General features: G+C 38.2%; 1 protein-coding gene across 9 annotated transcripts in view; it reads left to right on the plus strand.

The window, feature by feature from the left end:
• The window catches only part of MAGI2 (membrane associated guanylate kinase, WW and PDZ domain containing 2), a 1693309-nt gene that overhangs the window by 1612191 nt on the left and 67944 nt on the right, over positions 1-13174 (plus strand). For 2 of the 9 annotated variants that reach the window (XM_060196340.1, XM_060196343.1), the window contains one exon: positions 8338-8426. The exons of the other annotated variants lie outside the window; for them this stretch is intronic. In XM_060196340.1, the coding sequence (XP_060052323.1) occupies positions 8338-8426 (89 nt within the window). The remainder of the gene's footprint in view (positions 1-8337; positions 8427-13174) is intronic. 9 annotated transcript variants of the gene reach the window in all.

Consider the following 13174-nt stretch of genomic DNA (forward strand, 5'->3'; position numbering starts at 1 on the left):
CTGGAAGGATCCATCTTCAGACTTCCTTAGGTTCTCTCTCTTTTTCTCTTTCTCAAGGGGGTCACACAGAGAGCACTATTCCCTCAGCAACAAAAATGCAGTAACCTGCACACAATGTCATCATTGCTGCTAAACACAGTTCATTACAGACTGTAAAAAACTAAAAGCTTTACTGTGGGAGTGGCCATGTAGGCACTCTCTGCCTAATTTACCTACATTCCAGGCTTACGGAAATAAGGAACAGACGCCTTGTTGTTTACACGAGTAGTTGAGGTAGATACAAACATCTTCATCACTTAGGAAAATGTTTGTTAGTGTAGGAAATAATTTACCTATCACATTCCTTGGGCAGCCAATGGCCAACTTTGTAATAATTGATAATAATTCCTCCAGTATCAGTTAAAGTACGTCAAAAAACAGAATTCTTTTTGTCCAAGATAACCAAGAATGCATTTTCATAACAATTAAAGGTATAACAGCAACAAAAATAACAAAAGAAAATCTTTGTGTTTACCAGTAGATATAACCAAGAATATAATTCACTTTGTCAGATGCACCTTAATGGCAGGAAAACATTTTTTTTTTCTGTCAGCTGTGGGCTAAAGCCTATGTTTGTTTCTTCCGTTTGCCTTTTAAGATCCTACAACTGGCATCAAAGATATCTTTAAACATTATTAACAGGTTATCAGAAGCTGCGAGCAACACAACCTGTTAGGGACATGCAAGGCTAAACCCATCTAAGGAATGAATGAATTCTTACAATGAGGTGACTAGAGAACAACAGTCTATGGAAAAGCTTTAAGTGATAGCTACCAGACCGCCCTCAGAGTCCTTCAGTATCCAGAACAGCTTCAAAACAAGGCCCTTATCTGGACTTTGGGTCATGTCAAGGAAAAGCTGATCCCAGCTAAGACATACAAAGCGCTTGCTCTAAGTTCTTAAGGTGATATGTGACAGGAAGATAAGCACAGGTACAATGGAGAGAAGAAGAAGAAAAAAAAAAATCTGTCAGACTGTTGACTGAACATAATCAGTGTGAATTCAAGTGATGAGGAAAGGAATAAATATGCTGCAAATATTCCAGCCATAATTACTGTAGACTAATTGTCAGAACACACCTCAGCCAATTCAGAGGCATAAATCAGCAAGTGGGACAGTAGTGGTTGCACACAGAGACTGCCAGCAGCTGCAAGGATGGGAGGAAAATGATAAGGGCTTTGAAGGAGAAGTTGCTTTCATACTCAAGTTCTGAAAAGAGAAGCGCAGGAGAAAAATACTTCAGTTATACTCTAGACCACAAGATAAGAATTTGTTGACTATAAACCCCAAGGAAAAAGTGAGTTCCCTCTCCCCTGGCACATGCACCTCCACATTTTGCAGAAATAAAGGGACTTCATTCCACCATACTAAACTAATGCCCTCCTAACACAGGTTGTTGCTATTCAGAATGAATTTCTAAAAAGCATTAAAAGAAGGAAATATGCACAGTAGTTTTGAAGCTGCACAGGAATAAATTATACAAATTAGTACATGGCCTTGAAATCCAGATGTTCTTTATTAGCATTCAAGGATGACAACAAGAGCATTCAATTAACTATACACCAGCTACAGTACCAGGCTAGGACCAATAGAGGTTCTGTGAAATGATAAAAACATTTCCTCATATAAGCAGTTCACAGCAACACAGAGCCTTTCCTCTAGTATTATTTGCTGCTCAGATATGATCAAAATAAAGCAAAACAAAAACACTTCCCAGTGTTGGTGGTCTGGCCTGTTTATTCTCTTAAAACCAAAAGGACTGGTCTTTATGATAGGAATTCTAAAAGGAGTCCTGTTGTATATGGGAATCTTAATGGTCTTAGACAAAATTCTTACAGTATTAGTGGCCCAGAGACAACAAATGTCCACACAAATGAAAAATGTGATAGTTAATCTTTAAATTATAATTGTACCTATGCTTCCATTTTCAACACTAATTGTGTCTTTAATAAGTTTTTTCTTTATCAGGCCTTTGGTAAATGAAATTGCTTACATTTTACAATTATCATAAAACTAGATTAAGTAAGTACCGAAAAGATATCTGAGTCAGAGACTATAGCTAAAGAAATTGAATGTGCCAAATAGTTATTTAAAGGCCTTGCTCTAATCAGTAAATAAAAAATGATTTATAGTGATCACCACAGAACACCAGGTGAATCAGTGCTGATCTCTGTTTAAGTGATAATAAGAAATGTTTGTTTATTCTCTTTTACTAATATAGATTGGCAAGTAAACATTATAAACATAGCCTTATAATCTTGTTTACTTATTCAATTACTTATTCAACAAGTCCCTTTTTCTCTCAGATCATGCAAAGAGGAACTCCAAATAATATACTCCTATGAAATAATTCATGTGAATCAAGTCCTGTGATTACTACTATTACTATTTCCCCCAACTAAACCAGGATTTCCTGGTTTTGCACACTTTGTGCAAAGCACTTAGCTATCAAAGAAGGGAAAATACAACCCTGTCTGTCAGTGAAGTTACAATCAACGAATGAGGGATACAATTTACAAGTGATAATGACAGAGTACTTGACAAACCAAAAGGTCTCAAAGGGACTGTCATGAAAAACTAAGATGAGTTTTACTAATTATTCATAAAATTTGAGAAAAATTTAAAGTGTTCAAGATCCTTGTAAAGCACTTGACTCTGGTTTGCTAAGTACTGCCTTTGTAATAATATCCCAATATTCTCCTAGTTCTACTAATATAATATATTAGTATGTATAATATATATACACATACGTATATACATGTACATATACATAGACATATATATATATATGGGGGGAAGAGAGAGAGATGGAAAGAAATTGAGAGGGGAAGGGAAGAAAGAGAGAGAGACAGAGAGAGAGATACCTACCTGCAACACCACTTCACTGCTTGAGAAGCTTCCTCTCCAGGTGGGTATTGGGGACTTGAACCTAGCATGTGCACTCTACTAGGAGCACCACCACCCAGCCCCATTCTACTTATTCTAAAAAAAAGTTCTCTGAGTATGGGAAAGTCTCTACTCAGACCTTGTCTGAAGTAGTCTAAATTCTGAATTAGTGAGCTAATGTTTACTCTACCCCTCCTGTGGCTACAGCTATGGGGAGCCCCGGAGCAATGTAGCCTGGGTTTTTGTGGGCCTGCTGCCATGCTTTTATGATAAAAGACAAGGAGAAAGTCTCCATTGCCTCCACCTCCTCCTCAGAGACCCATTTATGGGAGATTTAAGTGGTTCCATAGCCTTTGCACTAATTCGCCTGCATTTTTAATGGGACAAAAGGAGACTTACTTCAATCATAAATTCTGAAATTTAATTTTTGCTTCTGACATTCATGGTTGAGTGTATCTCCCTTTTCCATGAGAGTCTCCACAAATCATTCCAGGACATTTCTACTGAGTAAGATCCAGGGAAGAGGACAGGCTACCAGGCAGAATTCTGAAAGGCATACAGAGCTCAAAATTCTCCGTGCTTAAAAACCTCAAGACCACGCTCTGCAGCATTTAGCCAATGCCAGAACAGTCTCACACCATAAATTTTTTAATAATTCCCTATTACATTGGACCAGAGGCAGTAGCTTCCTTAAAGAGCACTCTGAAATTCCTTTCTTCACTGCTCAGTCAAAAACCTCATTGACCATATTAAGTGTTTCTAGGAAGAGGTTGTGAATACTCATTTCTTCACACTGTTGGAAATCATGATTATAATGGTATTCCTTCTTTTGCTTCTCTTTTCTGTATAATCTTACACAATTCTTATCATCTTTAAAGATATACTGGGTAGCCTCCTTTTCTAAATCCTCACTTGTTAGGTAATTAAAACTCAGATCAAAAGAGGGACTGCATTGTATTCGAGGATTACTATCAAAAAGAGCCTGTAGGGGGATCGGACGGTGGCGCAGTGGGTTAAGTGCACGTGGCGCAAAGCACAGGGACCGGCGTAATGATCCCAGTTCGAGCCCCCGGCTCCCCACCTGCAGGGGAGTCGCTTCACAGGTGATGAAGCAGGTCTGCAGGTGTCTTATCTTTCCCACTCCCTCTCTGTCTTCCCCTCCTCTCTCCATTTCTGTCTGTCCTATCCAACAATGAACAACATCAACAATGGCAATAATAACCACAATGAGGCTACAACAAGGGCAACAAAAAGGGGGGGGGGGATGGCCTCCAGGAGCGGTGGATTCATGGTGCAGGCACCTAGTCCAGCAATAACCCTGGAGAGAAAAAAAAAGAAAGAAAGAAAGAACCTGCAGGGAGTCGGGCGGTAGAGCAGCGGGTTAAGCGCACCTGGCACAAAGCACAAGGAGTGGCGTAAGGATCCGGGATGGAGGCCTCCGGCTCCCCACCTGCAGGGGAGTTGCTTCACAAACGGTGAAGCAGGTTAGCAGGTGTCTATCTTTCTCTCCGCCTCTCTGTCTTCCCCTCCTCTCCCTCCTCTCTCCATTTCTCTCTGTCCTATCCAACAACAATGACAATAATAACTACAACACAAAACAACAAGGACAACAAAAGGGAATAAATAAATAAATAATAAATATTTGTTTTAAAAGGAAAAAAATTTTAAAAGGAACCTGTTTAGGTCTTGAGGTCCAACCTCCCTTAATTCCCAAACACTTACGTTCTTGGAGTTGAATGAATGAAATGCTTAGTATCTCAGCTCCTTTTAGTAACTCATCCAAAAGGATCATATATGGGGCTCCAATAATAACCCTTCCTTCCTCAACTCAAAACTGAGCTCTTCCACAAGAAGGCTGCTTTCACAAAAGTCCAAGAAGACAGCCTTCTTAGAGGAAATACTGCTAAATATTGTAAAAGCATTGGATCCAACCTCAAAGAAGTCACAAATTCAAGAAAAATGTGTTTTACGTCATGGGAGCTAGAGAAGCATGTGAAAGACATCAAAGATCAAGTTTCAAAGCTACACACATGTGGTTGAATCAGTTTGGCCCCAGGGCTCTGTATTTAAGGGCCATCTCAGTGAATTACATGCCCTAGAGGTGGGCTGGATCTATTTCTACTGGCTCTGCTATAAACACCAGACAGACCTACAGGAGTTTTTACTCCTTAATATCCTCTCTTGGATATGTGTTGGTGGCCTCTCACTATTTGAGTGAACCTTGCCCTCTTAACCTGGCTTATCTTTTCCCATCTAATCGAAGACTTGCATTAAGAATGCAAAAAAGTGGGAGTTGGGCGGTAGCGCAGCATGTTAGGTCACATGGCGTAAAGCACAAGGATCAGAGTAAATATCCCAGTTCGAGCCCCCAGCTCCCCACCTGCAGCGGAGTCACTTCACAGGCAGTGAAGTAGGTCTGCAGGTGTCTATCTTTCTCTCCCCCTCTCTGTCTTCTGCTCCTCTCTCCATTTCTCTCTGTCCTATCCAACAATGACAACAACAATAATAACTACAACAATAAAACAACAAGGGCAACAAAAGGGAATAAATATTTTTTTAAAGAATGCAAAAATTATACCATATTTCTTTCTCACTCCTGTCCCCAATATTATTCTATCCCCAAGGAATTTTTGACTATCTGTGCTAAGATCCTACTCTCCTCAATGAGGCAGTATGTGCCTGTGTTTCATAGTATTAGATTGCTGACTTGAAATAAACGTCTAACTCCTCATCTAGGCCCTGTGACGCTAATGTTAAGTATCGTTTTCCCTACTGTCTGTTTTCCTATTGTTTGGAAGTAGAGATGGTACAGAAAAAGTTTGATCTCTATGAAGGAGAGTTCACTAACTCGTTCTAAAATCCTGCTGTCCAGGTGCTCAAAGTGGAGTCTAAGACACATTCTTGGGTAAGTCCAGCCACCTGTCCTAACCAGCCAAGGTCAAGTTTTAAAAGTATCACTTCAAAGAAGCCTGTACATACAGGCCTATCCTTATAGGCCCAAGTCAAAAAAACTCACCAATTTACTTTTTCAACTAAAGTACCATAAACCCTTAATTTTTAGGAGGAAAAACAGCAAATCCTTAAGATCAAGTGATTGTTATTCAAGAACTCTGCCTACTGCCCTTGCCCTCATGACCTATTCTGATGAAAATCTCCTGATAATTTCTTTTCACTGAATTCCCCCAGTCAAGACCAAAGATGAAATTACATAATGTCTCTCTCCAGGCTGGAATTATATGCTCTAATAATTGCCAAATCTTTAGACTTTAAGAACCCCCCATTCTTCAATGTACACTTCAGGTTAAAAAATTAATAGAACAACAAATACATACTTAATCAGAACTGCTGTTAGCTATAGTGTGGCTCAGATATTTGCTTACAAAAAAAAAACTGATTTTTTTCACTTATGTTCTCTGCCAATGAGTCTGGCCTCATTAGTGGGGAATTTAGGACTGCATAGGCACCTTCATAACCTGTACATTAAATATGTCTGGCACAGTATACAGCCCTCCATTTTTCACCTTTCACTGTGGTTGCTACCCCTAACCTTCATGACAATTTATTTCTACCATCTTCTGAGCCATTTTATTTGACCTTCTGGCCATGAGGTCTCCTAGCACAACATAATCTTTCAAGCCCAGTAAAGGCCATGTTTAAAACCAAATGTAAGCCTTCTCTGTGTGACACTAAAACAGCTTGATCGTTTTTATACAAAATTGCTGACAAAATGGTAAACTTGGAAGGGCTAAATGGTAAACTCAATTAATAAATCCTAAAATTTAGTTTCCCACTTCTGACATTCATTGTTAAACATTCGTTTCTTTGCCACAGAGAGTTTCTGCTTTCCATTCAACCCACAGGTCCCAGTTTTGACTCTGTTCCCTCAGACACACACCAGACTATGAAAAACACCCCCTCTGGCATAATTGGAAATCTGTGCTGAATGCTACTGCATTTTGCATATTGAAGCCCTGTGTACGCAGCACCACATGTGGAGTGAGGCACTTAGATGGGGTTATGTGCTGGCAAAGAAGGGACCAGGTCTCCAAACACCTACAAGGATTAAGCTTTTCTGATCACATTAAACACCATTTACCTCACACAGTGTGGAACTGGGAGAACATAATAGGCATTTCAGGGAGCAGTAGTTGCATCTTCTAGGAGTCTATCTCTTAAAGGTTTCTGACTTAGCTATACCATAATTTCTTTCTTGTTTTTGTTGTTAATATTTTTATTTATTTTTTAATTATATTTTTAAATTACAGAATTACATGTCGACAACTATCTGCCCACATTTATACATAGTTGCCCCTTCTTTTTCTGATTCACACCTCTCTTTCCCTCTAAGCCACTCATAACATCACAGCTACGTCCATATGTCCCTCTCCTTTTCCTTCTCTTTCTCTCTCTCTCTCTCTCTCTCTCTCTCTGGGTGCTGATGGAGCTGGAGTGCATAGTTCCCTTATCTTCATCCTGTCACTTCTCCTCACTGAGAGTATGGATCAAGATTATTTATGGGGAGCAGAAGGTAGGAGTTCTGGCTTCTGTAGCTGCTTCTCTGCTGAGCATGGGGGTTGACAGGTGGATCCATACCCCCAGCCTGTTTTATTTTTCCCTAGTGGATCAGAGCACTGGAAATGCGAGGGTCCAAGACAGCTATTCCAGAATTTCTAGCATCAGTCTTTATGTAGGTACAGAATCGTATCCCATGAGGTAAGGTAAATACAGACCAAGCTAGCCCTAATAGGTTAGTTTCAGAGCACAGGCCTTGTACAGTTGAATATAACAAAGATATTTTAACAAAATATTGGTGCACTTTTCCAGTTTTTATTTTTCCTGAAAACAATTGAATCCAGTATGCCAACTGTAAATTTTGAATATAAATAGGCATATCATCAGAGGTGAAGGGAATTGTAAGAATTTATGAAATTATTAGAGGAAAACAAAAATACAAGCATAGGCACACCGTGTCTTTATCTGGAGGATTTTTTTTTCAATATTTAGAAGTGATTACTGTGACTGATTCTCAAATGGCAGCTGATATCACTAAACCATGCCATCATTATGGGAAAATTTTGCAAAAAAATCTGATAATGTGGTTTCAAGTTTTTTTAAAAAAACATTTTTGCCTTCTGAAAAACACCTCAGAATGCCCTCAATATTTTGAGAAAAATAGATACTTTGGGAATATATATATATATATATATATAGCTGAGTCTTTCACTAATTTCACTTGCTGCATGCTTGATAGGGTTAGCTTTACTTAAAGTCTGTTCCTACTGCTTAGATCATTATTATTCAGCTACTCTAAACATACTAAGCAATCTTGATTCTAACAGTAATAATATATCTTTGTCACTGGTTCTGTTAATTCTAATGATTGGTCCTAGGCTGTTCCTCCCCTCCCTTTAGGAATGGTACCTTCCAGTCTCTCCATGTGCATGAAAAGTGACAAGCATGGGTCCCCATATTTCTACTTATTGGGCCACCCTAAAGACACGGTTTGTAAAATCTGCATGAATATTATCTTTCTCTAATGAACTTTGTTTTTGCATATGTTTTAACTGATATATAATGTTCTTCTTCTTAGTAGCTTGTCTAATTACTGCTAGAGCTTTGGAAATGTTTATATCTGAGACCTTATTTGTGAATTTATAGAGTCATAAAAATTTGGGATGCATCAAATTTCGGGGTCCAACCTAGAATGAAAGTTTTGGAAGAGAACAACAGAGGATAAGAGCTAAATTCTGCCCTACACACTTTTAAAAAACCCTCTCTGGACTTCATTGCAAATAGTTAAATTTATCTCTTCTCAATCCAAGTGTGGACAACTCCATCCCACAGCACACTATTCACATCAGACAGAAAGAATACATACCCTCCACGTTTTCTAACCTGAGGAACTATGACTCCAGAGGCATCTTGGTATTCCCTAGACTGCTTTGTGGTTGTTATATAATCAGGATTGGACTGTCTCACCTTCCTTGCATCACATTTAGTTTTAAGATGGAAAAAATTCAAATTGTGATCTTTTTTCTTAAATTAGCTGTGGGACTGTGGGATGATGGCACATCCAGTAAAATATATACTTTACCATGCAGGAAAACCAGGGTTCAAGTTTCTGGTTCCCACCTGCAGGGAAGGAAGCTTCACATGGAGTGGTGCAGTGCTTCAGATGCCTCTCTCTCTCTCTCTCTCTCTCTCTCTCTCTCTCAAATAAAAAAGAAATAATAAAGTGCCATAATTTTATGCCTAAACAGTATTCACCACTATTTCTAAATGAATATTCTCAAGTTTTAGCTATTATATGTTAGCCTAAAATTTAGTATTTTTATTTGAACAATGTTTTTTAATTTGTAAGTTGTATTTATTTAGGAAAAAGAAACAAAGCAACACTGGTACATGTGATGTCAAGGATAAAACTTCAGATTTCATACTTAAGACTCAAACACTTCATCTTTTGCATTACTTGCTAGACTGTGGTTTTGTTTTTGTTGTTGTTTTGTTTTGTTTTGTTTTGTTTTGTACTCAGCTCTAGCTTATGATGGTGCTGGGGGTTGAACCTGTGGCCTCAGAGCCTCTGGCATAAGAGTCTATACAACCATTATGTTATATCACCCTCCCTGAAAACTTTCTTAGGGGGAAAAAAAATCAATAATGTGCTATACAAGAGAATACAGATGACATGCTTGCAAATATGGTTCAAGCAACTCTTCAACCCTCAACTACATCTTTAGAGCATCTTCCCATTGTCAAATACTATAGTGAACATGTAGTGCCTGCCACAATTTGATTGAACTAAAAATTTCAAATGTCAGCTGACTTTTCAGCAGAAATTGATACTCATGCTCAGTTCCCACTGGTTAACCAAAGAAGCATCACCCTGACACATTCCTTACTCCTGGTCTTGTTCTCCCCCATTCACACAATCACAGCCCTGTCTAAGTATGTCTCCATCGAAGTCCTTTAAGTTAGCTCTCTGACGGTTTCTGATAGATATTTCCAATTGTTAATGACCCTGATAACTACTCTCCAGAACTAGTTCAAATTTAAGATGAAGGCTGGCAAACTAGCTTACTTGGGTAGTGCTCTTATTTGTGCTTACAACTCAGGTTTGAGCTTATCCCTCACTGCATTGAAGGAGGCTTCAGTGCTAAGGTCTCTCTCTCAATCTCTTTGCCTCTATCTTTAACTAAAAAATAATAATCAGATAAAGAAATTTAATATGAAAGGTAATATTTTCACTAAGAAAATTACTGAACTACTGTTAGACATGCCTTTATATAATTCTATGTTGATTAATATATTTATTTACATGTATACCACTATAATCAGTCCATGCAGTTGCCTATAAAAGGCAAGTTTTAAGTGTGTTCATTCTTCTAAGTTTCTGTCTCTCAAGGACACTAAATTAGGGTGTAAATAAAAAGTTTCCATGAACTGAAAACGCTAAAGCAAAGCCATGGTCTAATTATTGGGATATATAGTCCAGTGACACTAATTTAAAGAGATATAGATTTCTATTTCTGAAAAAAAGAGAAGCATATGCTTGACATATAGTGTACTTTAACTAGTCTGTAATCTATGGTGGTGAGAAAACCTAAATCAATTAGAATGAAAATCACTAGAATCACTAGAAGAAAAAAAACTCTGTGTCTTCCATTCAGCTTCACAAGCATCTGTCAGGCACCTTGCTTGGTGCTGAGATATGAAGACCAATAAGAATCTCTGACAATATATAATCACAAGCAAATAGGAGTGACAAAAAGAAAACCAAGCACTGCAACAAGCATGAATACAGGCATTCCTTATTTGAATATATTCTAATGTTTATTCAGTAATTTAAAAAAAACAGAGGGAATAAATTATACTAGGGGTACAGAATAAAATACAAAAATATAGACAGACTGACTGACTGTAGAAACAAGACTGAAATTAAAAGGAGTGGTGTGAGATGAGGTCTTTGAAGCTGAGCCATTGCGCTACCTTTTTTTCCATGGTCAAAGTTCTACATTGCCACAATAATATCTCAACTTGCCAGAGAGCTTATTGACAAGCAAGTAGGTCACTATGTGAAGACTACCTATAATTTTGGAAAAGGGCAGATGAAAGTCCAAAAGGAGGCAGAATAGTAAATTTGCATAGCAAAGTTGTAGAATATTCTATCAGCTCCTCCAAAGAGTGATGTTTTAGCTCCACCTTGAGTGACAGTATGATTTCATTGGTGTAGCAAGAAGTAATCTGTTCCAAGCAGAGGAAACAGTTTGTACCAAGTCTATAGGGACATGTTCAGAATACTACATACCATACAGATTAATTAGGGGAAAGGAGGAGTGAAATAAACTCAAAGTGAGACTCTTTGGAAAAAAAAAAAAAAAAGCTCACTAGGCCAAGCAAATGAATTTGAATATATAAAAATCAAATATTGTGAAAAATTGCCTGAATGGAGCCAGGCAGTGGCACGTCTGGTTAAGCACATACATTACAGTGTGCAAGGATCCAAGTTCAAGCCCCTGGTCCCCACCTGCAGGAGGAAAGCTTCATGAGTGAAGTACGGCTGCAGGAATCTGTCTTTTTTTTATCTCTATCTTCCTCTCCCTTCTCAATTTCTCTCTATCTATCCAGTAATAAATAAATAAATATTTCCTTTTTAAAAATTGCCTAAATAGAAGGGTTAAAAATGTGTATTTGGGAATGTACCTTGGTATTATTTAAGAATATTTAATGTTATTTTAAGAGAATGTTTTAAAATATTTATTCCTTTATTTTTTCAATTTGTATTTTATTTTATTGGATAAGACAGAGAAAAATTTAAAAGGGAGGGGGACATAGAGAGGGAGAGATAAACCTGCAACCCTACTTCACCACTTGTGAAGCTTCCTCTTACATGGGGGGGAGTGGGGACTTGAACTGAAGTCCTAGTGCACTATAATTTGTGCACTCAACCCTGTGTGCCACCACCTGATCCCCTTATGTAAGGATTTTACAAAGACTGGAGACAGTTACTAAAACATTATTATAAAAGTCGAAGCAAATAATGTAAGGACCAGAATTAGCAGGATGATGGTGGAAATCTCGGGTTGGTAATAGAATTCTATAATTGCTTCTCCACTAGACATGGACATTGGCAGGTCACTTCATACCCCTAGTCTGTTTCTCTCTTTCCCTAGTGAGGTAAGGCTTTGGAGAGGTGAGACTTCAGGACATACTGGTAAAGTCATCTGCCCAGGGAAGTCAGGATGGAATCATAGTAGTGTCTGAAACTTGGTGGCTGAAAGACAATAAGATATAACGCAGGAAAAAAAATGTTTAATAAACAGGAACTCAAAGGTAAGGATAGAGCAAATGGAATTAGGGGTTCTCCAGTGGGAAAATCTAGGAAGTCTATTTTAAGTATGTTCCTAGGGACCCATTAGATTAGTAATTTTTGTCTGAGCTTGATAGCTAACATACAGGTAGACTAAACGTATTGTCTGGGAAGGTGGTGTTGGAGTTGAGAATAGGGCTAGAAAGCTGGATTAGGGCAGAAAGTAGTTCCCAAACATGAGGAAAGTATATAAATACCATTATCTGTTTACCCCACCAATCTGACCTAGGGCCCATATATATTCATATTTAACCCAGGAGTCTGTGTAACTTCTGAGTCTCTGTCAGTATGAACTCACAGTCTGTAGTCACTGCTGGGAACATTCTAGGCTGCAATCATTTCAGGACCAGTGAAATCTTAAAGAATAATGAATATGGTGTCTGTCTTTCTCTCTCCCTGTCTTCCCCTACTCTCTCCATTTCTCTCTGTCCTGTCTAACAATGACAACATCAATAACAACAATAATAACAACTACAACAACAATAAAAAACAACAAGGGCAACAAAACGGAAAATAAATCTTTAAAAAATTTTGAAAAAAGAATAATGAATATGAAGGAGAAGATGTGAAAGGAAGATTGGGCCAGAGCTAGGTAGAAGATAATGCCACATAGGTGAAGGGTCCCATTTAGGAAGAAATATTATTAAGTTTTAAACCTGAGTTTCAATTACCTGAAGGACCCATAAGTGAATTAGTCCAGAAATAGAACAATCAGATAAGACACTCAAAGACGGGCACCAGAGTATTCTGTAAGTTCTAAAGAAGAGTAGGATCATGAGTGAGGAGGGAAAACTTGCCAAAAGATCCTACCTTAAGTAAAAAGAGATGAGAGTTAAAGGTTACCTCTTTCATAAACCTTCCCCAAATGACACCAATCTGAAG

This window comes from Erinaceus europaeus, chromosome 8 (genome assembly GCF_950295315.1).
Source record: "Erinaceus europaeus chromosome 8, mEriEur2.1, whole genome shotgun sequence".
Classification (NCBI taxonomy): Eukaryota; Metazoa; Chordata; class Mammalia; order Eulipotyphla; family Erinaceidae; genus Erinaceus; species Erinaceus europaeus.